The sequence below is a fragment of the Gopherus flavomarginatus genome, chromosome 10, assembly GCF_025201925.1.
Source record: "Gopherus flavomarginatus isolate rGopFla2 chromosome 10, rGopFla2.mat.asm, whole genome shotgun sequence".
Taxonomy (NCBI): domain Eukaryota; kingdom Metazoa; phylum Chordata; order Testudines; family Testudinidae; genus Gopherus; species Gopherus flavomarginatus.
Genome location: NC_066626.1, coordinates 40,152,792 through 40,169,459, shown reverse-complemented (window position 1 = coordinate 40,169,459; position 16,668 = coordinate 40,152,792). Strand labels below are relative to the sequence as shown.

The following is a 16,668-nucleotide window of genomic DNA, read 5'->3' as shown; positions in this document are numbered from 1 at the left end:
GTAAAAGTATTTAAACATATGGGTTTATCAACTCAAAAATTACTTCCTTGTTTTTAAAATACAAAATATTTAGAATTCCTATTATTTTCACACTTACAGCACTGAAATGACATACACACAATTCAGATATGTCTTTGTCCAGTTTTGATTACAGTGTGGTTGTATATTATACAAAGTATGTTCTTCCTCTGTATTACCAATTTCATTTTTAAATCTATGAAAAGTATCTCATAAGGAATTTGATAGCACAGATTAAAAAGTGTAGCATGGAGAAGGAAGAGAAAATGAACTACACAACCCATTATAAATGCATTAAATCTTTGTTATATACATAATGGAATCCTGTCTGACTGCCAAAATTTGCTACTCTTTAGCTATTGTACAAAGTTTTCTGACCTGAAAGCACACATCTACTTTTTTCCCCAACGTAATCTACTGTAAAATATTGTACTGTATTTTGAACATGAGTACAGAATCCAAATAGCTAATGGCACATTTAAAAAACTCAATATCCTGCAGATGATTGGATAATGAGAAAAAGTGAACCTACAATCATCTCATCAGAAACAAACATACATCATGGAATGTTAGTTAGCCAAGTTCACACAGTAAATAACATTTTTAAACTGCAATCTATCAGCCAGTATCACATTGAAGGCATCTTTAAACATTCAAGCAAAGATTTCTGGCATAAACTACTGAACCATTCTCACACACATACACACCACATTATAATTACATTGTTTCCAAGATATGGTAGATACTGATTTTTCCACGAGAAAGGTATCAAAATTTTGCTACTAAAAGATGACAGTGCTTACACAAGAATTAAGTACAAGTTAGCTTGCAAATACAAGACAATGACAAAGAAGAAGGAAAAAAGTGTTGTTTAACAAAGGTTTTTTAGGCTTTTCTCGCATCCATACTTGTGAATGAGTAAACTCCTTAGTCTGTGATTCAAAAATCCACAAAGTATCAAGCTAGCTATGAAAATTATTCCATATTTGATAACCCTGTATTGTACAATATCTTTTTACTGTTTTCTACTAGCCTAGCCACAAAGGGTATTTGCAGACCATTGTTTTGACAGCAGAAATAAAGCTCCTCTTTTAAAATTAAAGTGTTGAAAAAATTGGCATCAGCTTTTAAAGAAAATCTAGTTAGTAATGACCCTCATCTAGTTAGGTATGTGCATAAAAGTATTGTATTTCCCTATACCATACTGGCCCTGTTAAACAATTTAAAAAAAACAACCAACCAAACAAAACAGTTAATAAGCCAAACAAAATGCTACACATGATATAAAGCAAACATTTTCTCCCAATGTTCTTTCTCTCATAATGTGCAAAACAATAAAAAGGAAAAAAAGACTAAAAGCAAATGTACTTTACTGTCTTTTTCTCTTGCCTAGTGCTTTATGACCTTGCCAACATTTCAAAGTCAATAGGGACTATGCAGAACTTTGGTATAAAATGTCACATATTACTACTATCACAGTCTTGGAGATGCACTTTAATAATTCACCCCAATGTTGGTTGAAATAATACCAGATTAAAAGTGAAATAAACCACATTGTACTTTACACACACTTTACACATTGAGCACAGAAAATAACTAGTAAATCAACTTTTTAAAAAAAAAATCCATATTCTGCAAGGAGACTAGAAACTGCTTTTCAGTCTCCTCTTCATCTGCCCATCTGCCAATCTTTAAAGCCAAATTTAAATATGAATTTTAAAAATGAATAATCTTAAGCTACATATCTTTTTAGATGGAGACTGGTCTTGATTTCCCTTTAAAGTCACAAATGTATATCTAAGAAACTGTTGCAATGCAAGTTTTTAATCAACTTCCTGAAGGCTGTGACTGGGAAGGTGGAGCCATAACAATCTGTGAAAGCACTGGCTCTGTACTCTGGTCCGCCATCTGGGTGAGAACTGACGTGGCTACGGCTTCTGCCTTAGAGGTTGAACTTACTCCATTGGAAGTGCTGACAGAACTATGCTGAATAGCTTCTGTATGTGGACTATTTGGCACAGAAATGTCTTCAGAACTGTCATCTTTATCTGCAGCTGAAGGAAAAAAAAAATCACTTGCTGTTTTTTTTTTAAAATACGCATAACATTTTTTCAGATAACAATAAGAGTCCTGTAAATAATCACAATTAATAGCACATAAAAATACATTTGTCAAACATTTATTTTTAGTATAATTGCTTTATTATAAAGATGAACAGGTAACTTGTTTGTATTTTTCTATAAACAAAAAACAGGATAAAATGTTAGAATATTTATGAACATAGGTACATTTTCAAATTATTATTCCCATCTATTTAAAACCACAGTTAATTTTGGTTGATTTTCCAACTAATGCAGCGACTGATGACTATAACACCTGAGTCTAAAGATGCACTCACATGAGAACAACAATAGTCCATAGTTTATAGTCTAAATGCCACCAGCTGTTCTATAGTTATGTGAATTAATTAGATTCAGATTTTTAAAAAACCACAAGATACTGCATTTGACTAGTAATTCAGCAAGAGAATCACTCTCAGTTTGATAATTAATAATATTTATGAAAATCACTCTGTAATACAGTAAATTATTACTGCTCAGTTGGACAATAAAGTTTTCAATATGCAAAATCTTCATTCTTTCAACAGGGTGAAATTCAATTAGTTTTGCTTAGCACTTAAATATCTGCCAATAAGAGTTAATTAATGCATGACATAAAAGTCTTTAAAAATCAGAAGACATCTAAAAACTACTTCTGTTTGACTTGCTCTCAATCAATGAAGTACTCAAATGAATTACCCATAATTTTTTATGATCACAAAACCCAAGTATTTAAAAAACAAAACTTTTCTTGCTGTGCACATTTAGTTTTTTTTTTTTTTTTTTTAAATACAGAGGCACAATTTAACAGGAATTATTCTTTCAATAAATGCATCAGTTATATTTTACAACACAGACTTTTCATTTAAAGCAAAGTTCATACAAACACACACACACACACACACACACACACACACACACACGTGTATATATATATATATAGGCATTTTAGGAGATAACAAAGCCAATATGAGAAGTGAAATCCACTTAATAGATTATCTGATAAACATATATATTCAGATGAGAAAATCGTTTAGACATTAAACTTTTATTTTATTTTTACAGGTGATAACTGGTAAATTAATTAGTGTTTTAATTAAATCTCGTCTCTATTTTTGATTAGTCAGATTGTTGAACAGACATTATCAAGTGATGATAAATTGTGGCAGTCAAATTTTTACCTGTAAGTGGTATCGTTCAGATAAAATAATCTCAGTTCACAACAGGTTTTTGCTCATATAAAAATGGAAGGCGTGAATGATAAATTTAACTGCAAGATTTTTTGGTACCATCCCAAGCTTCCTAGAATGTTGCTTGAGTCTCCTGTGACAATTCCCAAAGCATTTACTTTTTACACTTAATAACTGAAATGGAGACAGATACCTGGCTAGAATTTAAGGAGGAACAGAGCTCCGTTCTACAGTGGTGCAATCAAAATAAAGATTTTTACTGAATAGGGTATGCATAGAAAAACTGAATCCAAAACTAAAAAGGATGACAAAGACACAAACAAAGTGTCCAAGGAAGGATACACCAAAGTTTATGATAATAACGAAGAACAAACACTGAGCACGGACAACAAAAATACCTTGAAGGTAGATTGTGGGCTGAGGTTTTTTCAGTGCAGGAATACCAGTTGCAAGAATGAAAATTCACTGATGAGCAAGTCAATTCCACAACATAATAAGATCTCTATTGCAGTCCTTTATCCATACTAAGAAGGGATTAGTTTCAGAAACAGAAAGTAACTGTTTACACAGTATTGCTTCAATAGAAGCAAAGTCAGACAAACATGCAAGTAAGCAGCCTTGCAAATGTATTCCAAAGAAATGTTAATTAGTATAACAGCATAAGAATGGCCATACTGGGGCTCACCAATGGTCCAGCTAGCCCAGTATCTTGTCTCTGACATCAGTCAGTGCTCAATGCTTCAGAGGTAATGAACAGAACAGGGCAATTTTGAGTGACCCATCTCTGTCATCCAGTCCCAGCTTCTGGGAGGTGGAGGTGTAGGGACACTCTGATAATGGGCCTGTCTTATAGCCATTGATGGACTAATCCTCAATGAATTTAGCTAATTTTTTGAACCTTGTTATACTTTTGGCCTTTACAACATCCCCTGGCAAAGAGTTTCAGAGATTGACTGTACATTGTATGCAGAAGTACTTCCTTTTGTTTGTTTTAAACCTGTTGCCTATATGACCCATAGTTCTTGTGGTATGTGCACAGCTAAATAATACTTCCCTATTCACTTTCTCTATATCACTCATGATTTTTTAGACCTCTGTCATATCCCCCGGTAGTTTTCTCTTTTCTAGGATGAACAGCCCTAGTCGTCTTAATTTTTTCTTGCATGGAAGCTGTACCATACCCCTAATAATTTTTGTTGTCCTTCTCTGCATCTTTTCCAATTCTAATACATCTTTTTTGAGATGGGACGAATGGAACTGCATGCAGTAATTCAAGGTGTGGGCATACTATGGATTTTTAAAGTGGCATTATAATATTTTTTATGTTTTATCATCACTTTCCTAATACTTCCTAACATTGTTAGTTTTGGGGGTTTTTCTGTTTGTTTTTACTGCCACTGTACAGATGTTTTCAGGAAACTATCCATGATGACTCCTAGATCACTTTCTTGAGTAATTAAAGCTTGCGTAGACCCCATCAATTTGAATGTACAGTTGGGACTATTTTTTCCAAAGTGCATTACTTTGAATTTAACGTTGAATTTCATCTGCCATTTTCTTGCCCAGTCACCCAGTTTAGTGAGATCCTTCTAACTCTTTAGAGTCAGCTTTGGAGTTGTATTATTATTTGTATTATTTGCAAATTTCGCCACCTCCTGTTCACGGCTTTTTCTAGATCATTTATGAAAATGTTGAACAGCACAGGTCCCAGTACAGATCCATGGGGGACACCACTATTAACCTTTCTCAATTAAGAAAGCTGACTGTTCATTTCTAACCCCTTCCCCCTATCTTTTAACCAGTTACTGACCCATGATAGGGCCTACCCTCTTATCCCATGACTATTTTGTTTGCTTAACAGTGTTTGGAGAGGGAACTTGTCCAAGGCTTTCTGAAAGTCAAAGTACTCTGTCAACCGGATTACCCTTGTCAAAGAGATTGGTGAGCCAGGATTTCCCTTTACAGAAGCCGTGTTGACTCTTCCCTCATCTCCCCCCTCCCACAAACACATCATATTCATCTATATGTCTGATCATTCTCTTCCCTTCTATAGTTTTAACCAATTACCTGCACTGAAGTTCAGCTTACCAGCCTGTAATGGCCAGGATCGCCTCTGGAGCCTTTTCTAAAAATATGAGTTACGTTAGCTACCTTGCAGTCATCTGGTACAGAGGCTCACTTAAGAGATAGGTTACACACCAGAGCTAGAAGTTGTGTAATTTCATATCTGAGTTCTTTCAGAACTCTTGGGTGAATATCATTTTGGTCCTGGTGACTTAATACTGTTTAATTTATCAAGGTGTTCTAAAACCTCCTCTACTGACACCTCAATCAAGCAAAGTTCCTCTTACTTGTCACCTAAAAAGAATGGCTTGAGTGTGGGGATCTCCCTCACATCCTCTGCAGTGAAGACCAATGCAAAGAATTCATTTAGCTTCTCCACAATAGCCAAGTCTTTGTTGAGTGCTCCTTTAACACCTCAATCATCCAGTAGCCCCATTGACTCTGGCAGGCTTCCTGCTTCTGATGTATTTAAAAAAAGTTAATTTTAGTTTGAGTCTCCTTAGCTAGTTTCTCTTCAAATTCTTTCTTGGCCTGACGTATTCTACTTTTACATTTGATTTGCCAATGTTTATGCGTCTTCCTATTTTCCTCAGTAGGATTTGACTTCCAGTTTTCAAATGATGCCTTTTTGCTTTTCACCACTTTTACTCTCCACTCTTTATCCATGGTGGCATTTTCTGGGTTTTTTTGTTTTTTTTTTTTAAAGTTTGGGATAGACATTTAGGTTGAATCTCTATTACGGAGTTTTTTACGGTGTTTATGGAATGAGTCCTATTTCAAGAGTGCAATGCTGACCCCTTTGGAACAGACTGCTACAAAATTCCTATTAATCTAGATAGTACGTTTTTGTGGACTTTGTTCCTTTTTTTAAATGGATGCTTCGAACATCGAAGGAGTCAAATTATATCAAGATAGGAGGGGAAGCTCACTGATTGGTGGCTGTTTTCACACATATCAAAAGATCACGTGGAAAGGGAATACAGCAAGAGAAAGAGAAAGGAGATACAACAAATGGCTTCAAAAGCTGTTCAAGTCCCTAAACAGGGCCATAGCCACCCAAGGTGGGGAACAGGGATGGAGGAAGGGAGAGGGAGAGAGAGAGAGTTCATTCATTCAGTGTGCACCATGTGTAATGGTCACATCCTTGGTATTCCATACCCCATTTCCAGCAGTATATAAACCTGTATTGATGTAAAACCGAATGAAAACAGGGATACGAAGAGGTTAGAGAATTGTCCCTGAAAAATAATGGAAACTTCAATGCAATTTTCTGCATTTTACAAAATGAAGAGATTAAAAAAAAAAACAAAAACATTTTATGAAAAAAAAAAAAACAGGAGAGCTGTGAAGTGTCCCTTTTCCCTTGGAGAGAATAAGGAGGCAGTGGATGGGGCATCATGGGAGAAGAGGATGTACAACGGGGACTCCCAGCTGACACACCTCTTCTTCCCTTGTCGGGTGCTGCTGTTACTGCTCCACTCACTGACAGAAAATACTCAAAGTCCCAGAAACTTCTCAACCTATACACCAGCTCCTTTCGCTGCTCATACTTCAGAGTCCCCTGCCTGATGAGTCCTTCATATCACCAGCCAGAGAGAAAAGGGAACTCTAGTGGACCTTTCAAGGGCCAGCAAATAGAGCTCTCCCTCTACTTTTAGCAGAGTGGGGGTGGAGGGGAGCTTCATCCTCTGTTTCATATCCCCTCCCAAAAGACACCACATCCCTTGAATTTAACCCCTGAAAAGAGTGCAAACTTCCCTTTGAAGAGCAAAAAATTTTACTTGGTGGAAACAGAGTGCACTTAGAGAACTACTTGACACTAAAGGCAACTTTTTTCCTAAGTCTGAAGTAGGATATGGAGGTGGGAAATTTTCCAGAATATAAAAAAGATAGAATTGCATTCTGACACACCTATTGAACAAATAGCCTTTTATGTGCCAAACTATTAGGTCCAGCATCTTGAGATCCAAATGTAGGAATAGTTGAATCTGGAAGCCACCATGACAGGGTGGCATGACAGTAAATTTGTCCAAATTCAGTGGTCTTGATGGGCTCCAACTAAAAATCAGGAAAAACTGCAGGATCTACAAGTGGACACAAACGTAGGGGCCAAACTTGCGACTGGTGCACTGAATCACTGAAAAGCAGAGATATTTATCACATAAGTAGGTGACTTCACAATTCTTTTACAGCTTGCTTCATTTTGACTGTCTTCTTCATAGACAAGAGGGCTCTGCCCGCTCACTTTGGAAGTGGGCTACCATGTAGACTAGACTATGTTGGAATTAGGGTATTTTGAAGATATTCACAACAAGCTTCAAAGTATGGGTGAATACTTTCTGTGTACACTAAAAAGTATTGCTACACACTAGTCCAGGGGTGGGCAAACTTTTTGGCGGGCCACATCGGCATGCAAAACTGTATGGAGGTCCGAGTAGGGAATGCTGTGCCCCCCAAACAGCCTGGCCCCTGCCCCCTATCCAACTCCTCCCACTTTCCTGCCCCCTGACTGCCTGCCCCCCTCAAAACCTCCCACCCATCCAACCCCTCCCCCGCTCCTTGTCCCGACCTCCCCCTCCTCAGACCCCCGCCCCAACCACCCGCCAGGACCCCATCCCCTATCCAACCCCACCTGCTCTCTGTCCCCTGACTGCCTTGATGCCTATCCACATCCCACCCCCTGCCAGGCCCTTCCGGGACCCCACCCCTAGCCAATTCCCCCTGTTACCCATCCCCTGCCCCTCCCCGAACCTCTGCCCCATCCAACCGCCTCCTGATCTCTGTCCCCGATTGCCCCTCAGGACCCTCTGCCCCATATCCAAGGCCCCAGCCCCCTTACCATGCTGCTCAGAGCAGCATATCTGAAGCCACACCTCCTGGCCGGAGCCCCACACACTGCCATGCTGCCCTGCATGAGCACGCAGCCCCGCCGCCCAGAGCGCTGCTCGTGTGGCAGCATGGCTGCGGGGGAGGGGAGACAGCAGGGGAGAAACCAGGGGCTAGCTGCCCGGCCAAGAGCTCAGGGGCCAGGTAGGATGGTCCCGCTGCTGGATGCAGGAGCTCAGGGACCAGGCAGGATGGTCCCGCGGCCGGATGTGGCCTGCGGGCCGTAGTTCGCCCACCTCTGCACTAGTCAGTCATCCAAATGAGAAAAAATTGCAAACACTTTCTTCCATAGGTGTGGTATGACTAGAGCTGGTTGAATTTTTTTGATCAAACTGGAGATTTGGGTCAATCAAAACATTTAGGAAATGTGTGAATTTTGCTATACTGTTTTAACTGAAAAATTCAATTAAAATAAACTGAAAAAATAAAGCAACATTTTCATATTTTCTAAATGAAAATTGTGATTTTCCTATTTGAAATGATTGTGTTTTAGACTTCTTTCAATTTTATTTTAAAAAGATAAAGCTCAAAAATGAAATGAAATGTTTTGGGTCAAATAAAACATTTCACTCTTTCCAATTTTTCTTTTTTCCCCAATTTTTCATTTGCTGATTTTTTTTTTTTCTGGAAATGCCAGCAAACCAAAAAAGTCAGTTATTCACACAGTTGTGACAGCTTGTATAAAATTGGTGCAAATGCACAGAACGGACAGACACTTCAGACAATACTGAAGATGAAGTCTCCAGAGATAAAACCAGATACCGCTGGTGCATGGGGACAATGGAATGTTTAGGTCAACATCTAGGCAAATGTATGGTAGCCAGAAAATTCTCTAGAGTGGTGGTTAAATCACTGAAGGGGTTGACTTATCCTGAACAATTTGTAGGCAATGGATTGACATAATTATTATAACGGCTAGACCCCAATTGTTTCTTTACAATTAACTAGAGCAGGAATAAAAAAATTTGATTCAATCGTAAATGGATTATAGCCCCTATTTTTATTAAGCTTTACGCAAATACAATCATCTAGTGTTCTGGAAGCTTCCTGAATCTTTACAAACAAACAGAAGTAATATCCTCACACCTACAGCTCTCCAGCTACTCTCTGCCCCATCACAACTATTCATCCTCCCTCATTTTTCCCCATCCTCCACACCAAAAGACTATATATGCTTTGCAGCAGCATGTTCCTGAAACTGAGTCTGAGATGGGATTATGGATAGAAAACGTAGGTTTCTCTTGTAGATTACACATTAGTCTTTAAGGGCTTGGTTCAAGAAATTTCCCAAACAATTGACCAGTAGCATATCTGCGTGGGAAGGAGATGAATTTATACTTGGTTGACAACTCTTGCATTGCCCCAAGGTTTCCTCCAAACAGCCTCATGAAATGTAATCACTTCTCTTTTTGTCTTTTCTGGTTTCTCAGTCATCATCACCTCTCGGAAGCAGATGAAAGGTACTAAAAGTAACTGAAAATGCTAGCAAGAAAGAGGGACCTTAGTACTTGTGCTTTTCACTCTATGTGAAGCAGAAGTTGTTCAAAAGATCTTTTAAAGATACCTAAATAAGTGTCAAAAAATTCTGCAATGTCATTGTTTGCTTGTGCCTGTTGAAGTGCGTTTTAAGTGAAACACCATTAAATTGTGTATCGAATTGTTAAAGCCATGTCCGCAGGGTATAAATTAACTGTGTCTCAGCAGCACACGATACCTTGCACTGCAGGAGCATTCTAATTCTGCCTCTTTGCCTCTTCTATACCACACATGATAAGAAACTATTTAACACTTTTTAAGAAGTTCAGCTAACATGGTCATGCTGATGATGCAGATAGGGCATAACTTTTTAAAATTTGTTTTTTAAAGATTTGAAGTTATTTTCTATTCATGCCACAACCACAAACATTAACTAAAACCATTTTAATTGGTCCTTGCTATGATTCATCATATATAATCTTGCACAAGTCACTTTGTGTGTGTGTTGCCCCAATATCTGTAAAATTAAGATATTATTTAATTCTCTCAGAGCTATTGTGAAGTGCTTTGGACATAACACTTCTACAGAGTGAGACAAAAGTTCAGTGTGTATCCGCATTCTTTATCCACTTACATACCTAGCCCAACCCCATGGCATATTACTCATTACACGAATCCTGTAGATCATTATTTTGTGTGGCACTGTGCCAAAGGCTTGACAAAAATACTAACTGAACTATGCCTAAACATTTCCTTCTGAACATCTTTTTATACTTCTTTTAAAATGTAGTTCCTTTTTTCAATGATAGATATTTTAGCAACTTTACGTTCTCTGTTCTGGTTAGTAGTGAGTTAGTTTTACATTGACTTTTATAATGAAGACACACCTAAGAACTTCAAGATCTGCAGCAATTTATAAATACTGTAGCATTTTTTCAAGTATTAAGGTCAACAATATTACTTAACATTTAGTTTTTAGTATTTTAATTAAAAAATTCTTAATTTGTAATTATTTGCCAGTCTATTTAAAAAATGCATATGTTTAATAATTTTTCATGTAAATCTAGAGAAACATATGTATCTTCAATCAAAATTCAAGAAACCTAGCTTGTTTTGGAAAACCATGCATGCATAATGGTATCCCCTAGTAGCTTCTATATGAAATTATATTGTTCTGTCAGATGGGAGCCATAATGGTCTCATCCCTGCAGCAATCATTGTTAATATAAATCCCGAACATATTTCTATATGGTTCCAATTTACTCCAAGATGCTATTTTCCATCCTGTCAAAATGACTGGAGATCAAAGGACTAAGATTTATAAGCTCAAAACTGACAAAATCAGTGTTCTAAATATATATGGCAACAGAGAGTTGCTAAATCTCCTGAATCTTTTAAATTAAAAAATATTGCCCATTCTGATGAAACTGCTTACAATGACTACAAGTAAAGATGGTGGCCATTAAGTTTTATCGCAAGCACCTGAGGAACTGTTTGCATGCAATACAAAATGTTCCTTTATTCTCTTGAATTACTGACACTGGCAAATTAAAATGAAGTGGCTACATATGGCAGAAACAATCTTCACATTTACAAATATCCTGAAATATCACTAAATCATAAAAATGAAAGCTGTGGGTTATATATTATGAATGTTGCCTAATGCATTCCCAGCTCAGTTATTTGTTACGAATTTGTGTACAATGGACAAAATTGGCCATTTATTCTACAGCAGCAGCTGGTTCTAGCTCTGTGCATCATATCCAAAAAAAGAAGTTAGAAGTAAGAAAAGCACAATTAACCTTTAAAATGCCTAAAAAGTGAAAAATGAAGTGAAAAAATTTCATTTCCTTAAAATTTTACAGTTTTACTGATTTCAGTTTAACTTGAGAATTCTTAGTCCTTCACTATTTAGACTCCTATTTTAAAAATTCAAACATTTTAAATTCTTATGACAAACAACAGTTATTTGAAGTCAAAACAATCTCAGGGACAGCGTACAGTAAGAGCCAGGAACCTGCATCTGATTATTTTAATGGGTTGACTGATCCTGTATGTGCTAGTAAATAAGGACAGCTGTTACCCTCCCCTCAACGGAAATCTCATTATGAAATGGAAGAAACAAGGACCTTTCATCTTATTTAAAATAATGCATTACAGAGATTGTTCACCATATACTGTCAATACTTTAACTGTATATACTAGAAGCAGCTATTGCAGCTTATAGTCCTTTAGTATTAATTATGGGTACACACTTAGTTTTGGTTGGTTTTTCTATAATGTCTTTAAACTTCAGCTAATCTACAACATTTTCTAAACTGAATGCATTTAGAAAAATAGCTTCAAAATATCATACATTCATTCCTGTCTTGCAATAAGCTTGCAGAATTTTATATATTTATTGTTAAATATTATAGCTGCACTTCTCATTTTTAATGGTTGCTCAGTTCACTTTGGCAGTATTTCACTGATGCAGCCTAAGGCTATAGGTAATGGAACATTACTCACTCTGATAGCCAGATTTCTTCTGCATGGCGGTTACAGGGCAATCTTTATGAGCCAGAAGAAGCTGTTTCAGCTGTGCCACTTCATTTCTCAGCAGGGTGACTTCATTCTAAAGGAGAAGAAAGTTATGCACTTTACCAGGCTCAGACGACATACATTTTAGAGGTAAGTATTAACAGTCTTAAATTTTACAAGATCTTTGGATGTTCATTTAGGGGTAAACAAAACACAGTACACATTTCCATGACTTTAGAACACTTTAATGTTAAACTATAGATGTAACTTGTAAAAAGATTTTTTTAATATATATAATAAATGCCATTACATTTATTGTATTACATTTTGTAGTTGGTAGACTGCAGGTTCTACACATAGTCCAATTCACACGATCAGACTGTTGTAAGTCTCTTCTGGACGATTTTGTAGGTTATCTTTCAAGCAAGTAAACCTAATTTTAACCACCCACAATATAACATACGTTATAACCCCGAATATGCTCAGTGAGTGTGGAATGAATTTTTTAATAAACACATTTAGACTCTATAAAAAAGAGAACCTCCCTACAAAATGTAACAGGAATGATAAGACAGTGATCTATCAATTCCCAGATTTTATTTTTCAGAGCCAGTAACAGGAAACAATCAGTATGCAAGAATCAAGTAATGGGAATGAGAATAAACCCACTGTAGGAGAGAAGAATTAATAATGATACACTTAGATGCAATGTAACCTAGTAGAGCAGTAGACTGGGACTCAGAATAACTGGATTCTATTCCTGGCACTGGTACTAGCCTGCTGGGTGACCCTGGGCAAGTCATTTCACCTCTTCATGCCTACACTTTCCTATCTGTAAAAAAGGGATAATGACACTGGCCCTCCTTTGTAAAGCACCTTGAACTCTACTGATGAAGAGCCTGATAAGAGCTGTTATTATTATATTAGACAAGAATCAAAATTAAGAACAGCATGTCATTTTAGATGCAACCATTTTTACTTAAAAATAGTTACAAACTGTCTTAAGCTTAAGTTGTCTACAAAACATTAAGTAACTTGTCAATATTTGCTGCTCCCATATCTTTTCAAAATGTATCTTCAATGCAAGTTTTGATGGGCTAATTTTTGCATCAAACAAAAATCCTTCATACAAATATGCATATTAAAGAGGAGTGACTTTTTGGTTATTGCCAGTGACCTGTCTGAGACTTTTACTAAAAATACCCATGACCAAATCATAGCCTTACTTATAGTAAAAACAGACAACAGGGTATGTTTTATTGTTACAGGAATACAGTATTCTTCAATATGTCTGTAAGGCACAGAGGCAATAGTTAGAATTATATATAATGTTTGAGATCTTTTACCAAGGAAACAAACATATTGACTGAGAAAGCCTCCACAAAAGCAAACAGAATACAGGTTTTAAAAGATTGTACGTGTGGAGAAACTGATGTAGAAGAGCTTGCAGTAAAGAAACTTTGCCCATTTAACTGAAAATATTGAATGTTATTGAGGTGATGCAATTAATAGACATTTGCACTACATATATAATAAAATAGAATAGTATCATTTAAAACCAAGAAAATGAAGGTAGCAATGGGAATTATACACAACCATTTAACTTAAGAAGCAGATAGAATTCTGGACTGTACCAAGAAAGGTTAAAGTAGACCTTATTCGTATAGAAATGTGTTTATTGGAAGCTAACAGAGAACATGCAGTAAAATATATATCATGTAGAAATTACATCAGAAAGAATATCCACTCTCATCTTCCTATTTCGATATGTATTGTTCAGTGTCTTCATTCTAAAAACCCTGTTAAATTTACACGACACACACTGTATGATATTTAAATTTAAGACATCTACTTATTAACGTTGGTGAAAGACAATTGTTTTTGTTGAATAGCTCAACCACAACTTTCAGTCTTTATGAAATCAGTCTATTTTTAGAAATACTGTAGCTTAAAATTCAGCTGAGCAGGGTAATTTAAGTATTAAACAAAATATGAACTATTAAACCCTAGCATGCAGTCTGTAAAACTATGCTAAGGCAAAGCTCCAAACTTATTACATTTACTATTAAATAGAACATAAGTAATCATGGGTCATTACTGCCCACTATGCTGATCGGCTGTGCCAGGCTGTCAAGTGAAGAACTATTATGGAAATGCAGGATTGATTAATGTTTTCACATAAAGTACAGTTTAATTATTTCTTTGACATTCAATTTTCTTTACAAGTCATTCTGTTCTTCACAGTTAACGGTTTTGGTATTGGCAGACGGAAAGAAATTTCTTTCCCCTGAATTCACTGTTACTGGGTTAACTCTTGACAATCTGGAAGCCAAAAGCTTCCTTGTATTATTATTATTTTTTTTAATGAAGAAAATCTCTTCATGTAGCTATGGGCTTAATAATGCTAACAGATAAAAGTTACACAACAGTTACCTGAGTGAGTTTACTCTTATTAGTATAATCCCACTCACCTCAATGAGACATAAATGATGTCACCCATGTGTATAAGTGGTTGCAGCATCAGCTCAAAAGACCCAAAAGTAACACAAAACTTTATCTCACTGGTGACCTGACTGGCTTCCTCATTTGTCTCAAAATTTACTTCTGTTGCCAACAACATGTGACAAGCCAGATTAATGGAAATACAAGCAGTGGAGAATTAGAGAATTTTTTAGCTTCTTTTTAGACGCAGATTTGTGGAGTTTAGCAAATGTTTACCAACTGTTTTCTGCAATTAGCTGCCCGGTCCTTTTTAACAGCTACAAGTATTTATAGTGAGACAGCTAATTTAAATATAGATACAAAAGACAATTACATTACTTTTACTAAAATAGCTAAAGAATTACTATAATTTTATGGTATGTCTATAAAATGGAATTTTGAACATAGATACTGAGTATAGCAAAAACAGAATTCCTTTTACAGTTAATGAAAAGCAGAAGTGTACCAAGATATTTTGCAACTATAAAACACTAAAGATGATATTAAAGAAGTGGCTAGAATTAATATAGTATATAATATTTAATTAAAAGTTTTAAATTCCACCATAAATGTTTGCTGCAGGCAGCTATCTGGCATTGTTTTCAAGCTCAGTCATTAATGAATTGCAAACAATATGTTATATAGCTTGTTTTAAGTTATAGGAAAATTAAAAAATACCGGGTTATGGATTTAAGTTTGTGTATTAGTAAAACTTGAAAATAACTTTGATTAAGAAAAAAAAAAAAGTTACTTACCTTTCTGTAACTGTTGTTCAAGATGTGATGCACAAATCCATTCCACTGTAGGTATGTGCATGCCCTGAGCACAGTAACCAATAATTTTTCCCTCAGTGGTGACTGTTGGGGCGGCTCAGGCGCTCTCTGGTGCCACATGCTCACATAGCATGCCACGCCGGTACAAAGGGCCCAGCTGACCCTATGGGCCCTCAGTCCCTTCTTTCTGGCCTACTCCAACATAGAGGGGTAGAAAGGCAGGTTGCAGAATGGATATGTGCAACACATCTCAAAGAACAGTCAATGAAAGTTAAGTAACCATTTTTTCTTCAAGCGCTTGCACATATCAATTCCACTGTAGGTGATTCCCAAGCAGTTACATAGGAGGTGGGATTGGAGCTCCTGGACATGCTGACTGCAAAATAGCTCGACTGAATCAGGCATTGTCCCTAGACTGCTGAGTAATGAGCAAAGAACGTCAGCACCGACGACCAAGTTGCTGCTTTGCAAATGTCCTGAACTGTGCTAGGAATGTCACTGATGACGCTTGCACTCTCATGAAGTGGGCAGTCAGGATAGCTAGTGACGGAATACCCACCTGCTCATAACACGTGTGAATACACGATGTGATCCATGACCAAATTCTCTGAGAAGAGATGGGAGACCTTTCATCCTACCAGCTACCACTACGAACAGTTGGGTGAATTTACGAAATGGTTTGGTCCTTTCTATACAGAATGCTAGGGCATGTCTTATGTCCATGGTGTGAAGCCACTGTTCTTCTATTTGCATATGGTTTCAGGTAGACAACTGGCAGGAATACTGCTTGATTGCTATGAAACTGGAAATTCACCTTCAAGAGGAATCTCAGGTCAAGACATAGCTGCACCTTATCCTTAAAGAATACAGAGGTTTCCAGCATGAAGGCATGGATCGCCGAGATCCTTTTAGCCAAAGCAATGGCCACTAAAAAAGCCACCTTCCACTAAAGGTATAGCATGGGGTACGTTGCCAATGCTTCAAACAGGGGATCTATATGTTTTGATAAGACCAGGCTTAGGTCATGGAGGGATGGGTTCTCACACTTGGAGGGTATAGTCCTTTTAGGCCCTTGAGGAAATGGATAGATATCTCGTGAAAAAATGAACTGGTTATCCAACCTTAATTGAGGAAATTGCTAAACCTTGATGTTTCAGGTGT

General features: G+C 36.8%; 1 protein-coding gene across 1 annotated transcript in view; it reads right to left on the bottom strand.

Moving 5' to 3' along the window:
* Positions 1 to 301: 301 nt before the first annotated feature.
* Positions 302 to 16,668, bottom strand: part of ATF2 (activating transcription factor 2) — a 93,488-nt gene continuing 77,121 nt past the window's right edge. Inside the window, exons 13-14 of the mRNA XM_050969028.1 lie at positions 12,242 to 12,347; positions 302 to 2,072 (exon numbers count right to left, since the gene is read on the bottom strand). Of these exons, the coding sequence (XP_050824985.1) occupies positions 1,846 to 2,072; positions 12,242 to 12,347 (333 nt within the window). The 3' untranslated portion in view covers positions 302 to 1,845. The remainder of the gene's footprint in view (positions 2,073 to 12,241; positions 12,348 to 16,668) is intronic.